This window comes from Orycteropus afer, unplaced genomic scaffold (genome assembly GCF_000298275.1).
Source record: "Orycteropus afer afer isolate SDZICR_OR568_19922 unplaced genomic scaffold, OryAfe1.0 scaffold00134, whole genome shotgun sequence".
In the NCBI taxonomy this organism is placed as follows: domain Eukaryota; kingdom Metazoa; phylum Chordata; class Mammalia; order Tubulidentata; family Orycteropodidae; genus Orycteropus; species Orycteropus afer.
In genome coordinates this window covers 6,705,181-6,733,070 of record NW_006921721.1, presented here as the reverse complement: position 1 = coordinate 6,733,070, position 27,890 = coordinate 6,705,181, and the positions used below count along the sequence as shown (strand labels likewise).

The window sequence follows — 27,890 nt, the reverse complement described above, 5'->3', positions numbered from 1 at the left end:
ATGAAGTCCAATCCTGCTATCCAAGCTGCCATCGACCTCACAGCGGGGGCTGCAGGTAATCCCAGAGAAAATCCAGCCCTCTGTGACGCGCCAGCCCCTGCTAAAAGTGAGGGCAAGTGAACTCAGTGTGAAAATAGTATCTTTGTCACCCATGAAGCAATATGCTTTAACCACAAAATGCAAGCCTTTAATCAAAGTGTGATAGGGTGTTCAGGGTATGGCAGAAGGTGTTGTAGGGACCATTGTATTAAAACTTAATGAGTTTGGGGGGTGGTGAGATTACCCCAGTTTACAGATAGAAGACAGTTCAGAGATGAAGTCACTTGCTTATTGCCACCTGGCAGGGATGTGGAGGTGACATAGCATTCCAGTCCAAGTGTGGCTGTCTTCATAGCCCTGTAGCACAGAAATAACACCGTGTCATCTCTCTGGGGAAGTACTCTTTTTGTTAAACCAGTTGCCATTGAGTTGACTCAAACTCTTGATGACCCCATGTAAGTCAGAGTAGGACTGTGCTCCACTGGGTATTTTTTAAAAATTAATTATTATTATTATTTTTTAAAACGTATTTTTTTTATTTTATTGTTTAGCATAGTAGTGAATACCCCAGACTTCTGTCAAGAGATAGATGAGGCAAAGGATAACATTTCTCTTTGATTCCTAATAACCTTGAAAGCATCTGTCTTTTGGAGGATTCAATGTCTTATGACGTCTGTGATACAGTCCATGAGGATACCAACGGTGTTTAGTAGTAAAGAACATTTCTATCATGGGTCCTTGCTCAAGGGGTTCATCTCTCACTTCTAATCTGGTTTTCAGCACTTGATCTTGTGTTTCCTCATTGTTATGCACTGGATCTGGATGAGGGATAGGTTTTGTGTGTTCATATGGAATGTGCACAGAAGGATGGTAGCATACTATGGTCCTGCCATCCTATGTCAGAGCAAGCTCAACCTTGCAATTATAGTTATCTGGAAGAGAAGAATATGTAGATTTATGACAAACACAATATAAAACTCCATTTTGAATTGGAAATAAATGTTTCAAGAAAGTTCTGTTTGATATCACCCATCTTATTGCTGCTACTGCCATGGTAAATCAAGATACATATCCGATGGTATGAAAAAAGATGATTTGATGAGAAACTTCTTTTAAATCCGCTTCTCTAGGCACATCTATTTTTATCCCTTGACAGCTCCTTACAGCGAACCTACCACTTTGTCTCTTTTTTTAAATTTTTTTAAAAACTTTTTGTGGTTTGGTTGAAATTTTATAGAACAAATTGTTTTTCCATTCAACAATTCATTACACATTTTGATTTGCGACATTGATTACAATCCCCCCAAATGTAGCAGCACTCTTCTTACTTCCTCCCTGTGTTTTCTTGTTTCTATTTGGCCTTCTTTCCTATCCCTCCCCCTTTCTGAGCTTTACCCTGGGCACTGCTGCCCTTTTGCTCTCGTATGGTTGATTGGTGTAAGGAGTGCATACCTCCCCGGCATTATCATTCACCATGTAGGCTCATCTGCTGTTTGGCTGAAAGTTGAGCCATGAAGGGTGAGATCAGTTCCAAACTTGAAAGGTGACTAAGAGCCATGGTCTCAGGGGTTCTACCAGTTTCTATCAATTCAATAAGCCTGATCTTTTTTTTCTTTAAATCATTTTCAATTTAGTTCCACATTTTCCCCCTACTCTATCCAAGACCTCCTACTGTGATCCCTTTCAGAGCGATTGGCAGTGGTAACTGGGTACCATGTACTACTTCTGGTCTCAGGGTCATGGAGGTCCATAAAGTTTTCAGTGGCTGATTATTCAGAAGTAGATCACCAGGCCTTTCTTCTGAGATGCCTCTGTGTGGACTCAACCTTCTAACCTTTTGGTTAGTAGCTTAGCACATTAACTGTTTGTATCACCTAGAGACTAAAGAAAGGAGGGTGCCCTTTAAAAATATCTTTGGTAAATGAGACTGATATTATACCTTGTCTTAAAGGTCTGGAAGAAAAGGAGAGGTTTTAGGATTTGCTGGCTAATAGTCATCAGCTGGGGCCTAAAAGAACAGGGTGGGGTGTGGGGGAGGGCAGTGTCTGTGGGACTTCCCAGGCCAACCTATCAAATACAATCAGAGCACCTCCTCTCATCCTACCATGCACTTAGTTTTTTAAAATAAATTGTTGAGCAGAGAACAGAGTATTTTTCCATGAATCAAAGGTCACCCAAGGCAGTACAGACAATAAATATGAACCCTTTTGCATATACAGTACTGAGTTGTCAGTGAAAGCAAACATGGGTATATGGACGGATAGATAGGTGAACAAGCTAAACAATTAGGTATGTCTAAATGGAGAGTGTATCCAAGATCATATATAGGGTTGGCAGACAATGGGCCTATAAGTTCATGTGAATGATCAGAATTCCCAGGTGTATAGTAGAGCTGACAAGGGGCAAGGTTATGATCATTGCTTGGTCACAGCCGGCTACCCAGAGGGACCAAGTAGTTGATCCTGCGGGCTTGGGACCATAGTCACAGGGGACATCAAGCTCAATTGGCATAACATACTATACAAAACATTGTTCTACCTACTACTTTGGCGAGTAGCGACTGGGACCTTAAAAGCTAGGAAGCTGCCATCTAGATGCAACAATGGGTCTCTCCTCGTCAAGAAGAAAGAAGAAAACCAAAATTAATGGAAACAATCAGTCCTAGTGACTGGTACACCATCCGATCTGCAACCTATACAACTATGAGACCAGAAGAACTAGATGGTGCCCAGCTACCACTGCCATCCACTTGGAAGGGATGTAGGAGATCCTGCATAGAGAGGGAGAACAATGTGGAACAAAACTCAAAATCATTTGGAGGGAAAAAAAAAAAAAAAAAGAAGAAGGTGGGGACCAGGTTTGCTGGTCCAATAGAGCCTGGTGTAACCACTGAGACTATGGCCCCTAGCTGCCCTTCAGGTCTGGAATTGAACCCACAACTGTGGTTTCCAGCCAAACAAAGTACAGGCATGTGAGTTAAACATTTACCTCAAGTAGACACACGCCCTGGAGAGAACAATCATGGGAGAAGGAAGGGCTGCTTATGCACAGGGAGATAGCTCAGGGTGCAGAAGAGTATGAAGGGATGGACACTGGGAGGAGGTAACTATGGGGAGGAAGTGGGAGGGGAGATGCTGCATTGTAAATTTTGGTCAATGACATGAGACAAAGTATATGTGAACTGCTGTATGAAAAGTGAATTTACTCTGTAAATCTTCACCCAAATCCTAATAATAAAAAAAAAAGGTCGCCCAAGGTAAGATAGCGAGGGTAGAGGGAGACAGCTTATTACAAACACTAGAGAGGTTAGAGAATGCAGAGGTGTCTGAGCCTGACAAACACGACATGAAAGGCAGTGGGCCATCTTGGGTGTCATTCCTGTGGGCTCTTGCCCACCCAGTGCCTCTGGGTTGGCCCTTGCCCTGCTGTGGAGGCGATCTGCAGTCCCCTAACCTCCCTGCACCCTCAGTGGAGGATGCTGTGAGAACAGTTGTCTGCCTCAGGCATCCTGTCACCATCACGTAAACACTGGACTCAATTTTTATCCCTAAGAGAGCATCAGGCCACTTGAGAGATTCTCAACTTTTGGGATTTTATGTATGTTCTATCCAAAACCAGGTGGCATAGTGCCTACAGCATTTGACTGCTAACCAGAAGACTGGCGGTTTAAACCCACCAGCAACTCCTCGGAAGGAAGATTGGGCAATCTACTTCTGTAGAAATGCCACCTTGGAAACCCAAGGAAGGGTTGCTGTGCGTTGCAATTGAAGCAGTGAATTTGGTTTGGTTTTTTATCCAAAACCTCGGATCTATTGTGATAGAATTAAAAGGATTGTTTTTCGTAGGAAGGCATTTGTCTGTGTACAGGTAGTTGACTGTCATGTTTAAATTTGCAGTAAGTTTTAGAAATTAAATTGCAACAGGATTGTTGGGAGTCCAGTATGTAAGACATTTGCTGGTGGATGTGCTTTCATGATACTGAACATTAATATGTAGCAGGCCCTTATACATACACCAAAATGACACCAACCCTGTTGCTGTCGAATCTCTTCCAACTCATGGCAACCCCATGTGTGTCAGAGTAAAACTATACTCCATACCAGCACTTAGTTTTCTTGATAACTATGGGATAGGTATTCTCCCTACTTTGGCCACCCAGGAACAGGTCCTCACTCATGGTGATCTGCCACAGATCACTTCTGACACCACCAGGAACTCCCTTTGCAGTAGGTCTGTGAGGTGGAGATGATGAAACCGATACAGGTGTTGGGCATCTGCAGTGCCTGTTAATGATGTAAGGACCTTCATTCTGACTGTGAGGTGGCAGATGAGAAGAAGCAGTCCCATTCTGGAGGGGTCTCAGAGTCTTCAGGGGATAGAGATAGAGTGGGCCTTTAGATAAGGTCCAGAGAGGGATGGTGGGTCTATCCATAGTTACCCAGTTGGTGGGTGTAAAGACAGGGCTGGGACCTTAATTTCTTGGTTGCTTGTTTAGTTCTTTTGTGATTGTCTTTGTTTTAATGCTACATAATGGGTCAAAAGCATTCCCAAGGGTGAAGATAAGTATGAGGCCCTGTTCTCTGGACGTGGAAACTGCTGAGCTTTGGAATGTTTCTGTTGGCCATTGCAAGGACCTAAGAACCCCTAATGTTTCTGGATGCAGCTTCCCATCGAAGCGATTCCTTTAAGAGCAGAGCCTGTTGTGATCAGGGTGTAGTAGCATAAGTGGATTCTTCATCGTGTCTCTCCTTTTTTCTTTTTTTTTTTTAACAAAGCTTTTACCACTGAACAGGTTTCCATTTTAGCTCCTCTAATCAAACATGCTGGGGAGTTGTCCTCTCTGTCTGTAGTTGCTATAGGAGAAAGTTCAGCCTGATATTCCAGAAGGATATGGAGCTCTGAGCAGCTGGAGGATGGAACATTTGAAGAAGATAGATAATTGGGTAATTAATGGAATGAGGCTGTGTGGATCTCAAATGTTAAACAACCTTAAAGGGAAACCAGTTCTACTCTGTCACATGGGGTTACTATGAGTTGAAATCAACTCATGGACACCTAACAAGTAGTAAGCAATACTTTAAGATTTAGTAGTTTTACAGCTATAAAATATTGCAGCCAGTACTTTGATTTGGAGTCCTGACTGATGCAAACATTTGATGAGCTTGGCCACTAACTGAAAATTGATGGTTTCTAGTCCCCCCAGAGGTGTCTCAGAAGAAAGGCCTGGAGAACTAGTTTTTAAAAATCAGCCATTGAAATATGATGTGTTTGTTATGACAGAGCACTTATTGACCATCTGTGGGGTTTTGTTTTGATACATCTTATCATTAGTAATATGTACTACATATATGTTGCAGTGCATAATTTACTGATGTTATTCTCAGATGTTCATTTGCAGATGTTCAATGTTAGAATTTATAAAGATACTGATAGTAAAAGGCAGTAATAATGCAAACTTTGAAAAAAAGAATTTTTCAGTGGAACAGTTGGAATGCAATCCTGTTGTAAACGAAGACTTCCTGTATTTTATTTTATTTTATTTTAATTGTGATTTGGGTGAAGATTTACAGAGCAAATTCACTTTCCATACAGCAGTTCACATATACTTTGTCTCATGTCATTGATCATAGTTTACCACAATGCAACAGCTCCCCTCCCACTTCCTCCCCATAGTACCACTTCCCAGTGTCCATCCCTCCATACTCTCCTGCCCCCTGAGCTGTCTCCCTGTGCATAAGCTACCCTTCCTTCTCCCATGATTGTTCTCTCCAAGGAGTGTGTTTACTTAAGGTAAATGTTTAACTCACATGCCTGTACTTTGTTTGGCTGGAAACCACAGGTGTGGGTTCAATTCCAGACCTGAAGGGCAGCTAGGGGCCATAGTCTCAGTGGTTCCACCAGGCTCTATTGGACCAGCAAACCTGGTCCCAACCATCTTTTTTTTTTTTTTTCCCTCCAAATCATTTTGAGTTTTGTTCCACATTGTTCTCCCTCTCTATGCAGGATCTCCTACATCCCTTCCAAGTGGATGACAGTGGTAGCCAGGCACCATCTAGTTCTTCTGGTCTCATAGTTGTATAGGATGCAGATTGGATGGTGTACCAGTCGCGAGGACTGATTGTTTCCATTAATTTTGGTTTTCTTCTTTCTTCTTTGCTCTTGACAAGGAGAGACCCATCGTTGCATCTACATGGCAGCTTGCTAGCTTTTAAGATCCCAGTCGCTACTCGCCAAAGTAGGAGGTGGAACAATGTTTTGTATAGTATGTTATGCCAGTTGAGCTTGATGTCCCCTGCAACTATGGTCCCAAGCCTGTAGGATCAACTACTCGGTCCCTCTGGGTAGCTGGCTGTGACCAAGCAGTGACCACAACCTTGCCCCTTGTCAGCTCTACTATATACCTGGGGATTCTGATCATTCACATAACCTTATAGGACCATTGTCTGCCAACCCTATATATGATCTTGGATACACTCCCTCTTTCATAGACATACCTAATCATTTAGCCTGTCCACCTATGTATCCATCCATATACCCATGTTTGCCTTCACTGAGAACTCAGTACTGTATATGCAAAAGGGTTCATATTTGTTGTCTGTACTTCCCATGTACCTCTCTGTGTCTTTCTCATCCTCAATGCTGCCATATTGGTCACTCACATTTGGTACGTTGCCTTTCTCTTCACCCAAATCAATATCTATCTCTATCTATCTAACAGCATTCCCTCTCCTCCTCTCCCACCCCTGGTAACCAACAAAGAAAACTTCCTTCAATAGATAAACCTTTCCTTAACTTTTACAGTAACGGACTAATACAATATTTGTCCTTTTGTGATTGACTTATTTCACTCAGCATAATGTCCTCCAAGTTCATCCGGACTACCTGTATTTTAAAATGCTTGTATTAAAACATACAAATGTGGCATTCATACTAACAAAGGGTAGTTGTAGTACATCCCCTAGCTAAAGACAAATCATTAATTGGTAAGAGTCCAAATTAAAGTGGTTTTTCCATAGGGTCAAATAATTAGCTGTTTATCCAAGAAGATAATTAAATAGGAAAAACATGGCCAGATTTCTAAAATACTGGAAAGCTGCACTGAGGAGATGCAGGAACCTAGCTCTATGAAAATATAAAATAGGGATAGAGAAAGAAAATTATTTCTTGGGTGGTTTAGGGCTATCCTTTGTCTACCGAAAAAACAAACCAAACTCGCTGTCGTTGAGTCGGATTTGACTCATAGTGACCCCTCCTTGGGTTTCTGAGGCAGTTTCTCTACGGAAGTAGATTGCCTAATCTTCCTTCTGAGGAGTGGCTGGTGGATTTGAACTGCCAGCCTTCTGGTTAGCAGTCAAATGCCTTAGGCACTATGCTACCAGAACTCCCGTCCTTGTCTAGAGGGTAGAATAAAGCAAATCTTTTTTTTATTTTTTTTTATTATATGTATTTTTTACATTTTAAAGTGAACCACATTTCCCTTTTGAATTCACTGATGGCTTTGGGATATAGTCTCACATCTAATGCTGCCATGGTGAAGCACATAGCTGGGGAAAATATACAGGCTACTGGAAGGTTTCTGTTAATTCAGGCTATGGGGAGTTGCATAAGGAATTCATTTCCAAGTACTTTAATATTGTATAATAAAACGAACCTATAATATAACTTAAAAACATTTATAATAAGATACACATTTCAAGTATCCCTTAACGTTGCAAATAAAGAAGAGGGGAAAATACCATTTAGCTCTTCAGGGATTAGCCAGACTCCTTGCTTTTTTCCAACGGTTGTCTGTTCCTCTTATTTTCCTGATACTGGTCAGTACACTGGGTCATTTGCTTAGACGAAGAGATTAACTCTTCCCAGACCTTCTTTTTTTTTTTTTTTCATAGGGCTCCTCTCCAACATACACATGGTTACTGCTGTTTATTAACTACTTACTGCATAGCAGGTACTGTGTAAAACCCTCGTATCATCATCTTCACTCCTCATGTCACATATAGGAGGTGGTCCAGGTCTCTCAGCTAGATAGAGGCCCAGACACCTCCACCCCACAGCTGATGCTCCTAAACATATGCTGCACCTTGGCTGGCTGACATCCCATGACTTTGACTATTGACCACATGTCCATCTCCCCTTTTTGAGTGTGGGCTCCTGCAGGGTTGAAGCTGGGTGCCTGGCACATCAGGGACCTGTATAATTTCCTTACTCAATTCTGCTAGAGAATTCAGAAGGGAAGGGGGCTGAAATGAACTGAAGCAAAGGTAAGCCCTGTTGTAGGCTCTTATCCCTCCTTCATGGATGATTGTGGTGCTCTAAAGTCAAACCTCACACTCCCACTAGAGAAGAATTCTGTTCTGGGTTACCTTAGGGTGACATAGGCTGTGAAATACTGTTCTAGGGTGGCCAGGCTGTGACATACTGTCCTGGGGTGACATGAGCTATGATGTGCTATCCTGAACTACATTGAAGTGGCCTAGGCCATGATAATGTCTTGAGGTGGCTGGGTCATGCTATACTCTCCTGGGGTGACCAGGCTGTGACATGGTATCCTGGGGTAGCCAGGCTGTGATGTGTGCTGGGGGAACGAGGCGCATGGCATACTGTCCTGGGATGGGTGGACTGTGACATGATGTTCTAGGCTACCTTGGGGTGGCCTGGGCTGTGAAATGTCCTGGAGTAGCCAAGCTATAATATGCTATCCAGGGTTGTTGTGGGCTATGACATACTATCCTGGGGTGGCCAGGCTATTACATACTGTCCTGAGATGATGTTGGCCATGATATACTGTCCTGGAGTGGTCCAGGCTGTGACATGTCCTAGGGTGATGAGGCTGTAACATGCTCTCTGAGGGTGGCCAGGCTGTGATGTGTTGTCCTGGGGTGGCCAGGACTGTGACATGCTGTGTTAGAGTGGCATAGGCCATGACATGCTGTCCTGGGGTCATGTGGGTTGTGACATGCTGTTGTGGGGTCATGTGGGTTGTGATATGCTTTCATGGGGCGGCATGGGCCGTGACATGCTGTCCTGGGATGGCTTACCTGTGGCATATTGTCCTGGAGTGGTACAGACTGATATGCTGTCCTGGTTTGCAGGGGGCACTGCATGTGTCCTGACCGGGCAGCCCTTTGACACAATGAAGGTGAAGATGCAGACATTCCCAACCCTGTACAGAGGCTTCGTTGACTGCTGCCTGAAGACCTACTCGCAGGTGGGCTTCCGGGGCTTCTACAAGGGCACCAGCCCAGCGCTGATTGCCAACATTGCTGAGAACTCTGTCCTCTTCATGTGCTACGGCTTCTGCCAGCAGGTGGTGAGGAAAGTGATTGGTTTGGACAAGCAGGCAAAGCTGAGGTGAGCTGGGGATGCTGACACAGTTTTGTTTGTTTTTATTTTTTAAAAAAACACCACTGCTATTTAGTCAAGCTTTGTATGATACCTATGAGGAAAAACATTTTCTTTTCTAAAATAGCACCTTTCTAATTATGAAGTCATACTTGGTCATCACATAAACTTTTTTCTTTATAATTTATTTTTGTTGTTACTGTTGAGAATATACACAATAGAACATGCACCAACTCAACAAAATCTCCGTGTACAATTCAGTGACACTGATGACAGTCTTCAAGTTGTGCAGCTGTTCTCACCCTCCTTTTCTGGGTTGTCACCCATCAACATAAACTCTCTGCCCCATAAATTTCCTGTCTGATCTTTTGTGTTGCTGTTGTCAACTTGATCCCACACAGATAGATCTTAAAAGAGCACAATATTTAAGGCAGATATTGTTTACTAGTGAGCTAAACTATTTTTTGGTGAATATTTTTGGTTTAAGGTTTCAGGGCAGTAGTTTTCAGGGGTTCATCCATTCTTCATGGCTCCGGGAGTCTGTTTTCCATAAGAATTTGAAATTCTGTTCTGCATTTCCCCCCTTTTGATCAGGATTCGCTATGAAATACTTGATCAAACAGTTCAGTAATGGTAGCTGGGCACCATCCAGTTCTTGTAGTCTCATGACAAAGGAGGCAGTTGTTCATGGAGGTAGTTAGCCACACGTTCCATTTCCTCCTCCTATTCCTGACTGTTCTCCTTCCTCTGTTCTTATTGCTTTTATTGTTATACCTTGGGTGGCCACTTGTAAGCTCTAAATACTCCAAGCTCTATGCAGAGAACTAAGAGGTAGAACAGAAGCACTAAACAAGATATTAGGCCAACTGGGATTTCCCATAAAACTATTACCTTCCAAACCAAGGAACCAAATCTTATGAGGTGTTTGGTTATATATAAGCAGACTCTGCAACTACTTTTTTTTTCTGTCATTATACATATATCACACAACTTTTCTTCATTCAATTTTTACAGATTTATAACTTACCAACAGCAATTACATTAATTAGCTTTGCAGCTCCATCCTTAATCAACACAATTTTACCTTCACCATAAACTGAAACTCAGTATTCTCTTCCTGGTAACACTGATAATCTTTGGTCTCTCTCTACGTTTGCCTTTTCTTGTCTTTTCATGTAAGTGAGGTAATACTGTATTTGTCTTTTTGTGACTGACTTATTTCACTTCACACAATATCTTCAAGCTCCATCCACATTGTAGCACATATCAAGGCTTCATTTCTCCTACTGACTGAGTAGTATTCCATTGTATGTATGTATGTACGACGTTTTGTTTATCCATTCATCACTGATGGGCATTTAGGCTATTTCCACCTTTTGGCTATTGTAAATCGTCTTGTAATGAACAATGGTGTATGAGTCTATGTTTGAGTGTCTGCTTCCAAGTCTTTTGGATGTATATCTAGAAGTAGAATTGCTCCAGGAAAGGAGAGCAGGAGAGGCCAGAGACCTCTAGAGCAGCAGGATATCCAGGTAAAAGGGTAGGAGGCAAGATTAGGCCCAAAGCCCCATAAAGCTAGGAAAGAGAGGGAGCAGGAGAGGCTGAGGACCTCTGGAGTGGCAGGATATCCAGGTAAAAAGGGGCGGGAGGCAAAGTTAGATCAAAAGCCCCCTAGAGCCAGGAAAGGAAGGGAGCAGGAGAGGCCGGGGACCTCTGGAGTAGCAGAATATCTAGGTAAAAAGAGGTAAGAAGCAAGGCTAGGCCCCACGCTCCATAGAGCCAGGAAAGGGAGGGAGCAGGAGAAGCCATGGACCTCCAGAACAGCAGGATATCCAGGTAAAAGGGACGGGAGGCAAGGCTAGACCCCATGCCTTCTAGAGCCAGGAAGGGGAGGAAGCAGAAGAGGCCAGGGACCTCCGGAATGGCAGAATATCCAGATAAAAAGGGGCAGGAGGCAAGGCTAGGCCCCCTAGAGCCAGGAAAGGGCGGGAACAGCCAGGGACCACAAAGTGGCAGGTTCCAGGTAGAAATTAGTTAAGGGGAGGGCACAGAGGTTTCTAACAGCTAAGGGAGACAGGCTTATCTGTTAGTTTGTCATCCTGTGGGGTTTGTATGTTGCTGTGAGGCTTGAGGCTATGCCACTGGTGTTTCAGACACTAGCAGAGTTGCACATGGTGCACAGGTTTCAATGCAGCTTACAGACTAAGACAGAGTAGAAAGAAGGAGGAGGCCATCCACTTCTCAAAAATTGGTCAGGGAAAACCTTATGAATAGCAGAGAAACACTGTCTGATACGTTACTGGGCAACTTTATGAATAGCTCGGAAACATTGTCCAACACAGTGCAGGAAGATGAGCCCCTTGGGTTGGAAGGCACTCAAAATAGGACTGGGAAAGAGCTGCCTCATCAGAGTAGAACCAAGCTTAATGATACGGATAAAGTAAGTCTTTCAGCACCTCCATGTGCTGACATGGCACAACTCAAATTGAGGAGAAACAGCTGCAAACATCCATTAATAATCAGAGCATGGAACGTATGAAGTATGAATCTAGGAAAATTAGAAGTTGTCAAAAATGAAATGGAACACATAAAGATTGATATCCTAGGCATTAGTGAGCTGAGATGGATGGGTTTTGGCCATTTTGAATCAGACAACCATATGATCTACTGGGCCGGGAATGACAAATTGAAGAGGAATGGCATGGCACTCATCATCACAAAAGATGTTTCAAGCTCTGTTCTGCCGTCAGTGATAGGATAATATCCATATGCCTACAAGGAAGACCAGTTAATACTACTACTATTCAAATTTATGCACCAACCACCAAAGCCAAAGATGAGGAAATTGAAGATTTTTGTCAAATTTTGTAGTCTGAAATTGACTGAACATGCAATCAGGACGTGTTGCTTATCACTGGTGATTGGTGTACAAAAGTTGGAAAAAAAGAAGAATCACCGGTAGCTGGAAAATTTGGCCTTGGTGACAGATATAATGCTGGGGATTACATGATAGAATTTTGCAAGACCAACGACTTATTCATTGCAAATACCTTTTTTCAGCAACACAAACAGAGTCTATACAAGTGGACTTCACCAAATGGAGTACACAGGAATCAGATTGACTACATCTATGGCAGGAGGCAATGGAAAAGTTCAATATCTTCAGCCAAAACAAGGCCAGGAGCTGATTGTGAAACAGACCATCAACTACTGATATGCAAGTTCAACTGGAAGTTGAAGACAATTAAAACAAGTCCATGAGAAACAAAATATGACCTTGGATATATCCCTCCTGAATTTAGAGACCGTCTAAAGAATAGATTTGATGCATTGAACACCAATGACCAAAAACCAGAAGAATTGTGGGATGACATCAACAACATCATCCATGAAGAAAGCAAGAGGTCATTAAAAATATGAGAAAGAAAGAAAAGACCAAAATGGATGTCAGACGAGACTCTGAAACTTGTCCTTGAGTGAAGAGTAGCTAAAGCAAATGGAAGAACTGACAAGATAAAAGAGCTGAACAGAAAATTTCAAAGAGCAGCTCGAGCAGACAAAACCAGTTACTATAATGGAACGTGCAAAATCCTAGAATTAGAAAACCAAAAGGGAAGAACACGTTCGGCATTTCTCAAGCTGAATGAACTGAGGAAAAACTTTAAGCCTCAAGTTCCAATATTGAAATATTCTATGGGCAAAATATTGAATGATGCAGGAAGCTTCCAAAGAAGATGGAAGGAATACACAGAGTCACTGTACCAAGAAGAACTGGTTGATGTTCATCCATTTCAGGAGGTGGCATATGTTCAAGAACCAATGGTATTGAAGGAAGGAGTCAAAGCTGCACTGAAAGAACTGGAGAAGAACAAGGCTCCAGGAATTGATGGAATACCTATTGAGATATTTGAACAAACAGATGCCCTGCTGGAGGCACTCATTCGGTTATGCCAACAGATTTGGAAGACACCTACCTGGCCAACTGACTGGAAGAGATACATATTTGTATCCATTCCAAAGAAAGGTGATCCCATAGAATGTGGAAATTATCAAACAATATCATTAATATCACATGCAAGTAAAATCTTACTGAAGATAATTAAAAAATGGTTGCAGCAGTATATTGACAGAGAACTTCTAGAAATGTAAGCTGGATTCAGAAGAGGACGAGGAACGATCTGACATCAGCAATGATATGCTGACACATCCCATGGGAATTTTTTATCTAGAGACTAAACTGGATTTGGAAACCACTGGGATGTTTTGCTATCCCTTCTATGAATACTGATTTATTTTAAAGTCATTTAAAATGGTTATATCGGCTTGGTGATGGCAGAGGGCATCCTCATTGCTTGTTTTGGTAGGCATTGGAAACCTGATTGCAATTACTGGCCCTGCATGATGAAGCAGATCTCTTTGTACAGAATTATTCTCTGGAGATGCCTGGAGGTCTAAAGATGTGTCTTTCCTCAAACAGAGCTTCTACCATGATAGATGATATTTGTTTTTTAATGCTGTGGAATTGGATGCAATTGCCCAGGGAGACAGAGCTAAAGAAGAGCCTGGCCTCTCCAGCATGTAGAAGTTATAATACCAGTTGCCATGGAGTAGACTCTGACTCATGGCAGCCCCATATGTGTCAGAGTAGAACTGTGCATCATAGCATTTTCAGTGGCAGATTTTTTGGAAGTGGATTGCCAGGCCTTTCTTCCAGCGTTCCTCTGGGCAGACTCAAGCCTCCAATCTTCTCATTAGTAGCAAGCACGGTAAACATTTGCACCACTCAGCACCATATAAGAGGTTAGGAAGAAGAAATAAAGAAAGAAGCAGGAGACCCTCCTAGAGAGTGTCGCATCTCATAGTGAAGGCTGAACAGTAGTTAAACGATGGATGACTGTACTCTCCCCCACTTGACGGAGAGGTTGAGGCTGTCTTTTACCTGAGGAGAACTGGAGTTTATTCTCCTTCAGCATTCCTGGAGAAGGATGTAATGCAGAGATAGTGAACGAGCACATGAGATTCTAGAGGGAGGTTTGTTTCCTCTCTGGGCAGAGCAGTCACCCCAGCACCTGAGATACACAGTACCTTCTGCCTTCTTGCCTGAGCAAAACCATCAGGAATCTGAGTCTGTCTGCCACCCCGCCTTTTTCCTTTTCTTAGGTTGTGAACAGAGTGAAGAGAAGCGAGGGCACAGTGCTTTGCCAGTGGAGAACAATGTAATCCCTACAGCTGCATTTCTCTGTCCTGTCTTCAGAGCAAGGAGCCTTGATGGCACAGTCATTAAAGTGCTCAACTGCTAACTGAAAGTTCAGCAATTCGAACCTACCAGCCATGGGAGAAAGATGAGGCAGTGTACTTCTATAAAGATTTCCAGCCTTGGAAACACTATGGGGCAGTTCTGCTCTGTCCTGGATGGTTCTTGAGTCAGAATCCCCTGGAAGGCAGTGGATTTTATGGTTTTCAGAACACTGAATTGATGCCCCCAAAAGTGGCTGGAGAATACGGGGCATAGAGTGGAGACTCCCTCTGTGTACATCGTATTTATTTTAGTAGTATACGTGATACTTGGTTTGTTAAAGAAACCATCCTGGTTAACTTTGTCTAAGCCAGCACTCATATCTTTTGTGAGCATGAGGACTTTCTCATCCTGCAGGACAGCAGTTTCTCATGACTGGTCAGGAAAGTACTGTCTTAGAGTTTACAAAGCTCTGACGAGTGTATCTGCTTCTCAGCCTTCACCACGGTCTGTGAAATGAGCAAAGCAGAGGTAATGATCCTGTTTCATAGGTGGGAAAAGAGGTGCTAAGAGCGATGTGCTCTAGATCACCCAGTTAGAAAGATAGAGCTGGAAACCAAGCCTCAGTCGGGGCTCTGGAATTGTTTGGAAGAGCACAGACCTAGAGGGATGTTTGAGCAGGAGCAGTGGGAGGGAAGCACTGCTTATGAGAACCTGTTGGGGATTTCTGCAATAATACTGTAAATATTTGTCTGTCCCTGGCTGAACACCACCCAGGGTGTTCGCCCAGAGCTTGACCTTTGATTGCTCAGGATCTTACAAGGTAGGAGTGTTCAGGAGCATGTTTGTTGAATGAGGGGCAAACAGTTGATTCTTACTGAACCCCCTCATACGCCTTTGCCATTTCCATTCTAGTTCTAAACATTCTTCCTCCCAGCAGAACCTGGGGCCCAGGCCCTTGGTGAGTATGCTAGTAGATGAAGTCTTCACTAGAAAGCCAAAGTCCCCAGCAAATCTCATCTGGCCTATGTACTTGCCCTGTGTAGTGTGCTTGGCATTGGTCCACATGTCTGAGCCATGCTTACCACCACTTGGGGCTAAGAGGCCTCTACATTTATTGACTGTCACCTTTGCTCCAGCAGACCTGGCCCATTCTGGTTAATGACCCCAATTTACTGTTGCTTGTCAGCAGACTGATAGGCAATCCCTGAGGGAGACTACTATAGACCTGTAGGCTGGCTGCAAGGCAGTAGGAGCCACCTTAAGCTTTGTTGGAGCAAAGTGAGGAGGAAAGCATGGAATCAGTAGCGTTGAACAAAATATCTACGTTTTATAAAACTGTCTATATCTAGCCCTTGTCTATTAAATGGTCTTATGTTTCATTCTCCAAAATTCAAAGGAAGTCCAGCGCCTTGCAGCATCACCTTCTTCCTGAAAGAAAACCCCATTCCAAGCCTGTTTCTGAAAGACTTGAGTGTGGGAGAGGCTGACCAGGTCCCTAGATACCTGTTGTGCATCCACCACTGCGAAGGCCAGACATAGGGCAGGGACATTCGTGAGACAGGAAGCAGCCCTTGATTCTATACTAATGTGGCAGGTTGGCTGAGGGTGGTACCACCCCTGGGATCTTTGGTAATTCCAGTGACATGTTGGCATTTAATGGATGAGGGTTGGGAGCCACTTGTCCTCCTGTGAGCTGGTCAGTCCTTCCTGCACTTCAAGGAGTTGGCCCTTCCAAATGCCAGCAGTGTCCCTGTGAGAAAACTCCATCACAGAGATTGGTTAGGGATTTTCTTTGCTAAGTCCCTGGGTGGTATAAAACTTACTGCCCTTGGAGGCTAACTGAAAGGTTGGAGATTTGAGTCTAACGAGAGGCACACTGGAAGAGAGGCGTGGTAATGTGCTTTTGGAAGATCAACCACCGGAAACCCTGGGGAGTGGTTCCACTCTGACGCACGTGGAGTCACCAGGGTTTGGAATTGACTGGACAGCAACTGTTTGTTTGGAATCTTTAGAGAAGCCTTCCTAGCAATTTATTTCTCAGACTTTGTCATATTCTTGAACTCTTAGTGATTCTCATGCTGGTGGTACTAAAACCCACAAGAAATTAGGTGATTTTTGGATTTGTGTCCATTCATTCATCCATTAAGGTTAAATTTTAGTTTAAATTTTCACCTTAACCATTTTCCCCAAAACCAGTGAGCCTGCTGCCTTGCACTGGCCCCACTCCTACAGCTACACTGCGCCTCCTCTTGTCTATGCTGCAGGAGCAAGGGGGTAATCAGCTGACCAGGGAAGTCTTGTCACTGCTGCAGTGTTTCAGTTAAAATTTTATTCTGGGTTTCATCTGAGACAGTTATGTTATATACCACATATTGGGATGACCTCAGAACCTAGTGTGATTACACTGGAGTATTAATGGTACATGTTTTTGGGTGGTAGGACTCTGAGTAATTTTTCCCCCTGTTCTTGCTGTTTTGCTTGTTTGTATCACTTGTCTAATAAAAAAAGTATGTTTTTTGCAGTCTGCCTGAGCCGTCTGGGTTTGAATCCTGCACTGCTACTTGTTTGCTCTGCAGTTTGGGGCACATACATAACATCTCTAAACATCGTTTTCCTCCTTTGGAAACTGGGATATTGCTCTTACTTTCACAGGTTGTGGGGCTGTGGATGGAGCAGCATGTGAAGTTCCTGGCAGGCACTGACAAGTGTTCCCTCCTTCCACCGTTACTCTCCTTACTGCCCCAGCACCTTCTGTGTGGCGAGTGCTGGTGGAACGAGTGAAACTGTCTCCTATGCTTGTGTCCTTTCAGTGACCTCCAGAACGCAGGCGCTGGGTCCTTTGCCTCTGCGTTTGCTGCACTGGTGCTCTGCCCCACTGAGCTTGTGAAGTGCCGGCTACAGACCATGTATGAGATGGAGACATCGGGAAAGATAGCAACGAGCCAGAAGTAAGCACCACTTGAGCCCAAGCGGTCAGGTCTCTGTTGCCTTGGTGTACTGGGTCTCTATTTTTGTACTGCACTAAAATCAAGTGGCAGAGATGATATGGGCACGTTTATCTATTCTAAACTATTTTTTATTGTGTCTCTAGAATGCTTTTCCCAACTAGTCAAAAGATAATTTTCTGAAAGGACTGTGATGGTTGGACCTACTATCCCATAGAATGTCTTAGGCAAATAGTTAATCTCCAGAAGTGGAGAAGCCAGCAGCTTTTGCCTCTCTGGCCTCTTGTGTGCACAAGACATGACCCCTAACTATTTGGGGGCACGTAGCAGACAGCTTTGAACTTTGTCCCCAGTAGTAGCAGGTGTCTAAGACCTGAGTCTTCAGCAAGTGCCCATTTGGATTCTGAGATAAATATTGATGCCCATTCCAGGACTGCACGTGGCTGTTCACACTGAGCACCCTAGATCGGAGGGGCAGCTTCCTTGACTGCCCCTCCACTACAACTTCTATGAAGGACAAAGGTTCTGAAAATACCAAAATGCTCATGAAGGAGAGCAGTTCTTCAATGTCATAGCACCAGCTCAGTCTCAAAAACAGATTGTAGTTACACTGTGAGGTGCATATGTCACACACAACATGATTTACTACTTTATTAATCCCAAAATGTGCTTATTTATCTTGACATCTGGCTGACAGGAGTTCTGATCTTAGCCATTGCTGTGGTTGACTCAAAGCCTGTGTATCTACTGGGAAACAACAGTGGATACATTGATGATTTCCAGATTTATCGGTCTCCTCTCAGTGAGAGTAGGGTTTATAATAGAGACCTATTGAGATTTCCTTATTGTGAATTTGAGTCTATCATTCATACCTACAAATCTAAAAGAGTAACTGTTAAATTATTTATTGAAGTATAACATGTAATAACATGAATTCATACATAGAAATCATGAAAAGTTAGGTGTGCCTGTTTATTAATATTTACAAATTGAACATTCCTTTGTAACCATTGGCCAGATGATGAAGAAATACAACATTAACACCATCCAGGTGGTTTTTTTTTTTTTCAATTGTGGTAAATACTAACAAAACATTTGCCTTTTCAGCATTCTTCACATGCACAATTTAGTAACGTGCATGTTCATCATGTTTTGTGACCATCACTGTTATCTATCTCTACATTTTCTCCTCATCCTTATTAGAAGCTCAGTGTCCCCTAAACAGTGAGTGTTTCCCCCGCCTCCTCCCGCCTCTTGTAACCACTAATGAAGTTTAGTTTTTATGCATTTGTCTATTCTAGATTTTTTTTTTTTAATTGTGATGTGGGTGAAAGTTTACAGAGCAAATTTATTTTCCATTCAAGAGTTCATACACATTTTGTTTCATGACATCGATTTGCAAACCCCACAATGTAGTAGCTGTCTTCTCACTTCCTCCCTGTGGTTAGATTTTCCCTGTGTCCTCCTTCCTATGCATTCCTGCCCTCTGAGCTGTCTCTCTGTGCAAATGCTGATCTACCACAGCTGATGTTCTAAGGAGTGTACCATAGCTGGTGTAATTGTTCAGTAGGTAGGCTTGTCTGTTGTTTGGCCGGAAGTCACTGGAGTGAGTTCAAAGAGTGACGAGGGTCCATAGTCTTGGGGTTTCACCAGTCTCTGTCAAATCACACTTTGAATTTTATTTCACATTTTTCTCCCACTCTGTTTGGATCTCTGATTTTGATCCTGTTCTGAGTGGTTGGCTGTGGTAGCTGGGCACCATCTAGTTCTTCTGGTCTCAGGATTGTGTAGGCTGAGGTTTTCATGGTCCACTAGCCTGTTGCACTAATTGTTTCCATGTGTCTTTTGTTTTCTTCACTCTTCTTTGCATCAGACAGGAGAGACCAATTGTTGCATCTTCCATGGCTGCTCACAAGTTTTTAAGATCTTGTATATAAGTGGGATCATGCAGTATTTGACCTTTTATGACTGACTGACTTCACTTAGCATAATATTTTCAAATTTTATCCATATTATAACATGCATCAGGACTTACTTTCTTTTTATGACTGAGTAATATTTCATATGTATGTACCACATACTTATGATATTTATGTACTATATACATACTGGTAGGGATGGCCGGGAGGTAGCAGCAGATGGCTTTTTGGAGTGCCGGAACTGGTAAGGAGGGCTGGAAGGTGGTGGTAGACAGCTTTTTGGAGGACCGGAACTGCTTGGGAAGGCTGGGAAGTGGGAGTGGAGCAGTTTGGAACAGCTAAGGGAGACAAACTCATCTGTCAGTTTGTCATCCTGTGGTGGCTTGTGTGTTGCTGTGGGGCTGGAGGCTGTGCCACTAGAGTTTCAAGTGCCAACAGGGTTAGCCATGGTGGACAGGTTTCAGTGGAGCTTCTAGGCTAAGACAGACTCAGAAGTAAGAGGCCATCCACTTCTTAAAGAATTGGCCAGTGAAAACCTTATGAATAGTGGTGAAACACTGTCTGATTGATATATTACTGAAAAATAGCCCTGAAACATTTTCTGATACAGTGCCAGAGGATGAGTCCCTCAGGTCAGAAGGCACTCAAAATATGACTAGGAAAGAGCTGCCTCCTCAGAATAGAGCCAACCTTGATGATGTGGATGGAGTAAAGCTTTCAGGACCTCCTTTTGCTGATATGGCACAACTCAAGATAAGAAGAAATAGCTGCAAATATCCATTAATAATCGGAACATGGAATGTACTAAGTATGAATCTAGGAAAATTGGAAGTTTTCAAAAATGAAATGGAACACATAAAGATTGATATCCTAGGCATTACTGACCTGAAATGGACTGGTTTTGGCCATTTTGAATCAGACAACCATATGATCTACTATGCCAGGAATGACAAATTGAAGAGGAATGGCATGGCATTCATCATCACAAAGAATGTTTCAAGATTTATCCTGAAGTACAGTGCTATCAGTGACAGGATAATATCTATACGCCTATGAGGCCATCTCAGAAACCCAAGGAGGGGTTGCTATGAGTCGGGTCATACTCTATGGCACATAACAGTAACAACAACAACATGAGGAAGACCAGTTAATATACTGTTATTCAATTTATGCACCAACTGCCAAAGCCAAGATGAGGAAATTGAAGATTTTTACCAATTTCTGCAGTCTGAAATCAACTGAACATGCAATCAAAATGTGTTAATTGTCACTGGTGATTGGAATGCAAAAGTTGGAAACAAAGAAGAATCACCAGTAATTGGAAAATATGGTCTTGGTGATAGAAATGATGCTGGAGATCGTATGATAGAATTTTGCAAGACCAACGACTTACTCATTGCAAATACCTTTTTCATCAACAGAAATGGCAGCTATACATATGAACTTTGCCAGATGGAGTACACAGGAATCAGATTGACTACATCTATGGCAAGAGGCAATGGAGAAGTTCAACATCTTCAGCCAAAACAAGGTCAGAAGCTGATGGTGGAACAGACCATCAAATGCTCATATTCAAGCTCAAGTTGAAACTGGAGACAGTTAAAATAAGTCCACAAGAGCCAAAATATGACCTTGATTTTATCCCTCTTAAATTTAGAGACCATCTAAAAAATAGATTTGATGCATTGAACACCAGTGACCAAAAAACAGAAGAACTGTGGGATGACATCAAGAACATCATCCATGAAGAAAGCAAAAGGTCACTGAAAAGACAAGAAAAGAAGAAAAGACCAAAGTGGATGTCAGAAGAGACTGAAACTTGCTTAGAATGGAGAGTAGCTAAAGCAAATGGGAGAATCAACAGCATAAAAGAGCTGAACAGAAGATTTCAAAGAGCAGTTCAAGAAGACGAAGTCAATTATTATAATGAAATGTGCCAAGAGTTGGAGTTAAATAGCCAAAAGGGAAGAACACGCTTGACATTTCTGAAGCTGAAAGAACTGAGGAAAACTTTTAAGCCTCAAATTGCAATATTGAAAGATTCGATGGGCAATATGTTGGATGATGTAAGGAACATCAAAAGAAGATGGATGGAATACACAGAGTCACTATACCAAAAAGAATTGGTAGATGATCATCCATTTCAGGAGGTGGCATATGATCAAGAACCACTGGTATCGAAGGAAGAAGTCAAAGCTGCACTGAAGGAATTTGGTGTAAAACAAGCCTCCAGGAATTGACAGAATAGCCACTGATGTTTCAACAAACGGCTGTCCTGCTGGAGGCACTCACTTGGCTATGCCAAGATATTTGGAAGACAGTTACCTGGCCAACTGACTGGGAGAGATACATATTTGTACCCATTCCAAAGAAAGGTGATCCCACAGAATGTGGAAATTATCAAACGATATCACTGGTATCACATGCAAGTAAAATCTTACTGAAGATAATTAAAAAATGGTTGCAGCAATATATTGACAGAGAACTTCCAGAAATGCAAGCTGGATTCAGAAGGGATGTGGAGTGAGGGCTATCATAGCTGATGTCAGATGGATCTTGGCAGAAAGCAAAGAATACCAGAAAGATGTTTACTTGTGTTTTATTGACTATGAAAAGGTATTCGATTATGTGGATCATAACAAATTATCAATAACTTTGAGAAAAATGGGCATTCTAGAACACTTGTACTCATGAGGACCCTGTACATAGACCAGGAGTGTTCATACACCAATTGTGTTCGAATTGTCATTTGAACACAACAAGGGGACACTGCATGGTTTAAAATCAGGAAGGGGGTGCGTCAGGGTGGTATCCTTTCTCCATACTTATTCACTTATTCAATCTATATACTGAGCAAATAATCTGAGAAATTGGACTGTATGAAGAAAAACGTGGCATCAGGATTGGAGGAAGGCTAATTAACAACCTGCATTACACAGGTTACACAACTTTGCTTGCTGAAAGTGAGGATGACTTAGAGCACTTACTGATGAAAATGAAAGACTACAGTCTACAGTTTGGATTTTATCTCAACATAAAGAAAACAAAAATCCTCCCAACTGGACCAGTAAGCAGCATCATGATAGATGGAGAGAAGATTGAAATTGTCAAAGACTTCATATTACTTGTTTCTACAATCAGTGCCAGTGGAAGCAGCAGTCAAGACATCAAAAGACATATTACATTGGGCAAATCTGCTGCAAAAAACCTCTTTCAAGCGCTGAAGAGCAAAGATATCTCCTTGGGGACTAGGATGCATCTAACCAAGCCGTGGTATTTTCAATCACCTCATATGCATGTGAGAGCCGGATGATGAATAAGGAAGACTGAAGAAGAGTTGATGCTTTTGAGTTGTGGTGTTGGTGAAGAATGCTGGAAGTACCGTGGACTGCTAAGAGGACTAACAGATCTGTCCTGGAAATAGTGCAGCCAGGATGCTTCTTGGAATTGAGAATGGCCACATGTCATCTCACCTACTTTGGTCATAGTGTCAGAAGGACCATTCTCTGGAGAAAGATGTCATACTTGGTAAAGTGGAGAGTCAACAAAAGAGGGGAAGACCCTAATGAGATAAATAGACATGGTGGCTGCAAGGATGGTCTCAGGTACAGTATGGATAGTAAGGCTGGCACAGGACTTGGCAGTGTTTCATTCTATTGTACATAAGGTCGCTATGAGTCGGAGACAAGTTGGCAGCACATAACAGCAACAACAAATGTACCACATTTTGTTTATCCACTTATCTGTTGATAAACATTTAGGTTGTTACAGTTTAGATATTTTTAAAGAAAGTAATTTTTAAAGCCAAAAGACATCTTGCAAGAAAGTATAAATTAGGAAGTCTGGCTTTGTATTTTGGGCATAGCAGTACCTCCAGTTGGGGAGTACTGCAACCCTGGGGTTAAGACTTGATTGAAAGGCAGGTGGTTGTGTTGTGCTGGATTACTTTGTTTCATTCCACAGAATAGAATGCCAGTGGTTCTGCAGGTGTAATGCCTGATTAAGCCTTTTGAAGTCTTCAGAAGGAACATAATCATTAAAACTATGTGGCTTTTATTACCTTAAGCCTCAACCCCTCATTGCTCCAAGTTAAGTAGCCTATCCTCTGAGAATGAAGTTTAAAGTGAGGCATTTACTAACTCACACTAAACGGGTGTCTAATCCTATTCTTAAAAAACCAAACCCATTGCTTTGAGTTTATTCTGACTCATAGTCACCTTGTAGCACAGAGTAGAATTGCCCCATAGGGTTTCCAAGGCTTTAATTTTTTGGGAGCAGCCTGCCATATCTTTTTCTTATGGAGCCTCTGATGGGTTCAAACTACCAACCTTTTGGTTAGCAGCCAAGTGCTTAACCACTGCACCACCAGGACTCCTGATTCAGTTCTTAATAGGGATAAAACCTGTTACAGGAGGAGGACTCTGTAGTTGAAAAGTGGTCCTTTGTTCCAGTGCAGTAACAGGGTTTAAAACCAATTACCCTGCGTATATACCCTTTCATCATAGCAGCTGTAGTTTATACTTTAGAATTTCTTGTCTTGCCTTTGAGTAACATTTATTCCTTTGTTTATTTCTCTCTGCACTAAAACAAAACAGACCCTCAACACTGAACAAATTCCCTCAAAACACATGAAAAAAGTGAGGAGATAGGAATCGGGGAGAGGTGAGAGAGTGGGCAAATGCAATACCATTTTATTCTTGGCGAGTTTGAGTAACTCCTTATTGTAACTCTAGTTCTTGATAATTCACTGTAGAAAAATGGGCATCAGCACTCTACATCTCTGCTAATGTGAATATAGCAATGCATGCATTCATTTTAATAAAATATATTTGCCATGGAATAATTTAGGTGGCAAATCTTTTTCTAGGTATCTATACTTCTCTAAAATATTTCTTTCCCACAGAAGGCTGGCTTTTATTCTCAGACTACCCTTAAAAAAACAAACAACAATAAACTCATTGCCGTTGAGTTAGTTGATTCTGACTCATAGTGACCCCCATTGGGTTTCCAAGGTGGTAAATCTTTACAGAAATAGATGCCCCATCTTTCTTCTATGGAGCAGCTGGTGAGTTTGAACTGCCAGTCTTCTGGTTAGCAGTCCACGAGAGCTCCTTCAGAATGCCCTGCTAAGTATAAAGTCAGCCTGTTAACTGGGTGCGTGTGCTGCTGTCCTTCTTCCTTCCCCACTCGCCATAACTATGTCACTCACTGTCTTTTCCCAGTACAGTTTGGTCTGTTGTGAAGAGTATCCTTAGGAAGGATGGCCCCTTGGGCTTCTACCATGGACTCTCAAGCACTTTACTTCGAGAAGTACCGGGCTATTTCTTCTTCTTCGGGGGCTATGAACTGAGCCGATCATTTTTTGCATCAGAGAGATCAAAAGATGAACTAGGTAAATGTGTTTGCACAACGGCATTTGCATATGCGCTCTCTCCCCCCAGTGGTGTGGTTGCTGCTGATCCTCTGCCCTGCGCCTCCTGGTGGAGGGAGGTCCATCTGGCACTAGGAGCTTCTGGATGTAGGAAAGTGATTGCTAGCATCCTTCTTCTAGGCTGTGTATCTCTCAGGACCAGGGGCTGAAGCAGTACCTCCCAAATGTCTTACTGGAGTAACATTTGTTAATTTGTTCTGGATCCCATTTGGAGGGAGAAGAAGTACAGAAATTACTTTTCCCATGGGGAAATTGCTATGATCTTGTATGTAATAAGCTTAACACTTAATAAATCTTGATAGTGTTTTGATGTAGTGAAAAGTAGTTCTTTGTAGCTTATTCTGTTTAGCCACTTGACACAACTATATGTAATGCTTGACTCACTTAAGTGAGTTACTTTTTTCTTAAATTATCCCCTTTTCATGTTTTTAATCTATTCTGGGGACTAGTCAAGCTCTCAGACTTAGTTGTTGGGTTTAATAAGAGAATCTTGATTTTTTTAAAGAAAGAACTGAGGCTATAGAGTGTTAAAATCCACTGCCATCAAGTCAATTCTGACTCATGGTGACCTCTATTGGGTTTTCAAGGCTGTAAATCTTTACAGAAGTAGATTGCCTCATCTTCCTTCTGTAGAGTAACTGGTGCATTTGAACCATTGATTTTCTGGTTAGTAGCCAAATGCCTTAAGCATTGCACCACCAGAGTTCCTTTATAGGGTGTTAGAGTAATAAAATAGAGTGAGAAAGGTGAAAAAGTACATGGCCATGGTCTTTGACTTCCCTTCCCACCCACCATGGTAAGGCATTGCCACCTGCTATGAGCTTCCTGGTCTGGTCCCCTGTGGGCCAGCCCTCTGGGGGATGAGGCAGCGGGCCTGCACCTTGGTTAGCAGCCCTCATTAGAGCTTCTTGTTCTGGCGAAATTCAGAAGTGAACATGGACAACCAGTCTGACCTTGTGTGCCAGTCTGAATTGGTGCCCAGTAACAAGAGCTTTGGAAGGAAAACTGGGCAATCCACTTCCATAAAGATTTACTGCTCAGACACCCAAAGGGGGTCTCTATGAGTCGGAATTGACTCGATGGCAGTGAGTTTGGTTTTGGTTTTAACAGGAGCTTATGACAGTTCCTCAAAGAATTGCATTCCCCAGCATTCCCATTTGTATTTTCACCTACCTGACCCCTGGCATGTCACCTGTTCTAGAGACAAAATACTGACCCCTGGCATGTCACTTGTTCTAGAGACAAAATACTGTTTGCTCTTTTTCTTCTCCAGGCCCTGTCCCTTTGATGTTAAGTGGTGGAGTTGGTGGAATTTGCCTCTGGCTGGCTGTGTACCCAGTCGATTGTATCAAATCCAGAATTCAGGTTCTTTCCATGTCTGGAAAACAGGCAGGATTTATCAGAACCTTTGTAAGTGTTTTGAAGAATGAAGGTGAGTGTACTGATTGCAGGTACAGAGTTGGTATGTCCAGAGTGAGTGGTTGTCTTTGCTGCTAGTCTTGTTGAGGTTGATTGCGCACGCTTGCTCTCTTTCCCCACCTCTCATGCTATCTTTCACAGTGTGGATGAACCCTGAACCCACCTTTGTGGATTTAGCTTTCCAGATTCCTTTCTTTAGCTTGCTTTTATTCCTTCCAAGAAGAATCCTTAAAGGTCCTGTTCCTAACCCCCGGGCCAGGTATCAGCCAGAATATTTTGTTCTAAATTGCCTGGAGGGAGTTTTTAAAATAAAGGCTTTGCCTAAGGGGACAGATGCTTTGAGATTAGCTTCACCTGGTTTATGTAACATCGATAATACCAGCTGATCTCTAACTGTACCACTCGGGGTTTAAAAGGATGTACAGCATCCTTAACGCTAGGACTTCTGGGGTTAGAAAAAGACTAAGAAGTTTCTGAAGGTGATTTACTGTCGATTTTTAGAATTACTTTAGAGTTTCTAAAGTAAGGTTTGTATAAAGTTAACTTCATGAAACCAGAGAGTGAAGGTCCTTCCAGAATCCATTACGCATCTTAAAATTAGGGAGCACATTCCTAGTATACACTAGTATGCAGAAAGTGTTCAATTCATTTCCCAAGTAGAGCACAAACATCTTGTATATTAATAGAAATTCCATTTTAAATTTGCAGAACACTTTATAGTTTTACAAAATACTTATACCCCCATTATCTAATTTTCATAACAATTCGGGAATTTATTTTCCCCCATTTAATGGCAATCCAGGAGTCCTGGTGGCACAGTGGTTAAGAACTCAACTGCAAACAAAAAGGTCAGTGGTTCGAACCCACCAGCCACTCGGTGAGAAAAAGATGTAGCAGTGTGCTTCCATAAAGATAGCAGGCTTGGAAGCCTTGGAAACCCCATGGGACAGTTCTACTCTCTCTCCTATAGGGTTGCTATGAAGTGAAATCAACTCAATGGCAATCAGTCAAGAGCTAGTACTGGTACTAGAAAAAGATCTGTCACTTCAAGGGCAGTGCTCTTTCCACTGCCCGTGATGCCTTGTGGTCCTCACACCCCAGGTGAAGCTGTAAAGCTGCTGCTGCCAGGAAATGGCTCAATGGTGGCCTCCCATCTGACCTTGTAAGGCTCAGCTCTGCCCAGTTTGCATAATGGAAGTTAACCATGCATGGAACTTGAGCATGGATCAGCCTGGCCGTACACCTGGCAAGTGTCCTTGTTGCTATGAGTGTATGTAGGGAAACCTGGAAATAAATCCTCCCATCACTTTTTAGGTTTTAGTGCTGCTATAGAGTAAGGATGAAAATATCTGCTCTGCAGCTGTGTAGGACTCTCCAAGAATCTTTGATCACCTTTCTGTGTCATTTTATTGTATCTCTACTACCTTGTAGGAATAACGGCTTTGTATTCTGGACTGAAACCGACTATGATTCGTGCGTTCCCTGCCAATGGGGCACTGTTTTTGGCCTATGAATATAGCAGGAAGTTGATGATGAGCCAGTTTGAAGCATACTGA

General features: G+C 42.5%; 1 protein-coding gene across 1 annotated transcript; it reads left to right on the top strand.

Moving 5' to 3' along the window:
- On the top strand, positions 1 to 27,890 carry SLC25A15 (solute carrier family 25 member 15). Its single transcript, XM_007945240.2, has 6 exons — positions 1 to 55; positions 9,132 to 9,390; positions 17,431 to 17,568; positions 24,707 to 24,876; positions 26,189 to 26,347; positions 27,766 to 27,890. Exons 1-6 carry the CDS (start codon positions 1 to 3, stop codon positions 27,888 to 27,890), a joined length of 906 nt encoding a protein of 301 aa, XP_007943431.1.

Bases quoted from the DNA above. Each gene is read 5' to 3' on its own strand.
- SLC25A15 (XM_007945240.2), top strand. From the start codon at position 1: ATGAAGTCCAATCCTGCTATCCAAGCTGCCATCGACCTCACAGCGGGG. The intron at 9,391-17,430 runs GTGAGCTGGGGA...GTGTCCTTTCAG, and splicing joins GACAAGCAGGCAAAGCTGAG to TGACCTCCAGAACGCAGGCG. The intron at 24,877-26,188 runs GTAAATGTGTTT...TTTCTTCTCCAG, and splicing joins GAGATCAAAAGATGAACTAG to GCCCTGTCCCTTTGATGTTA.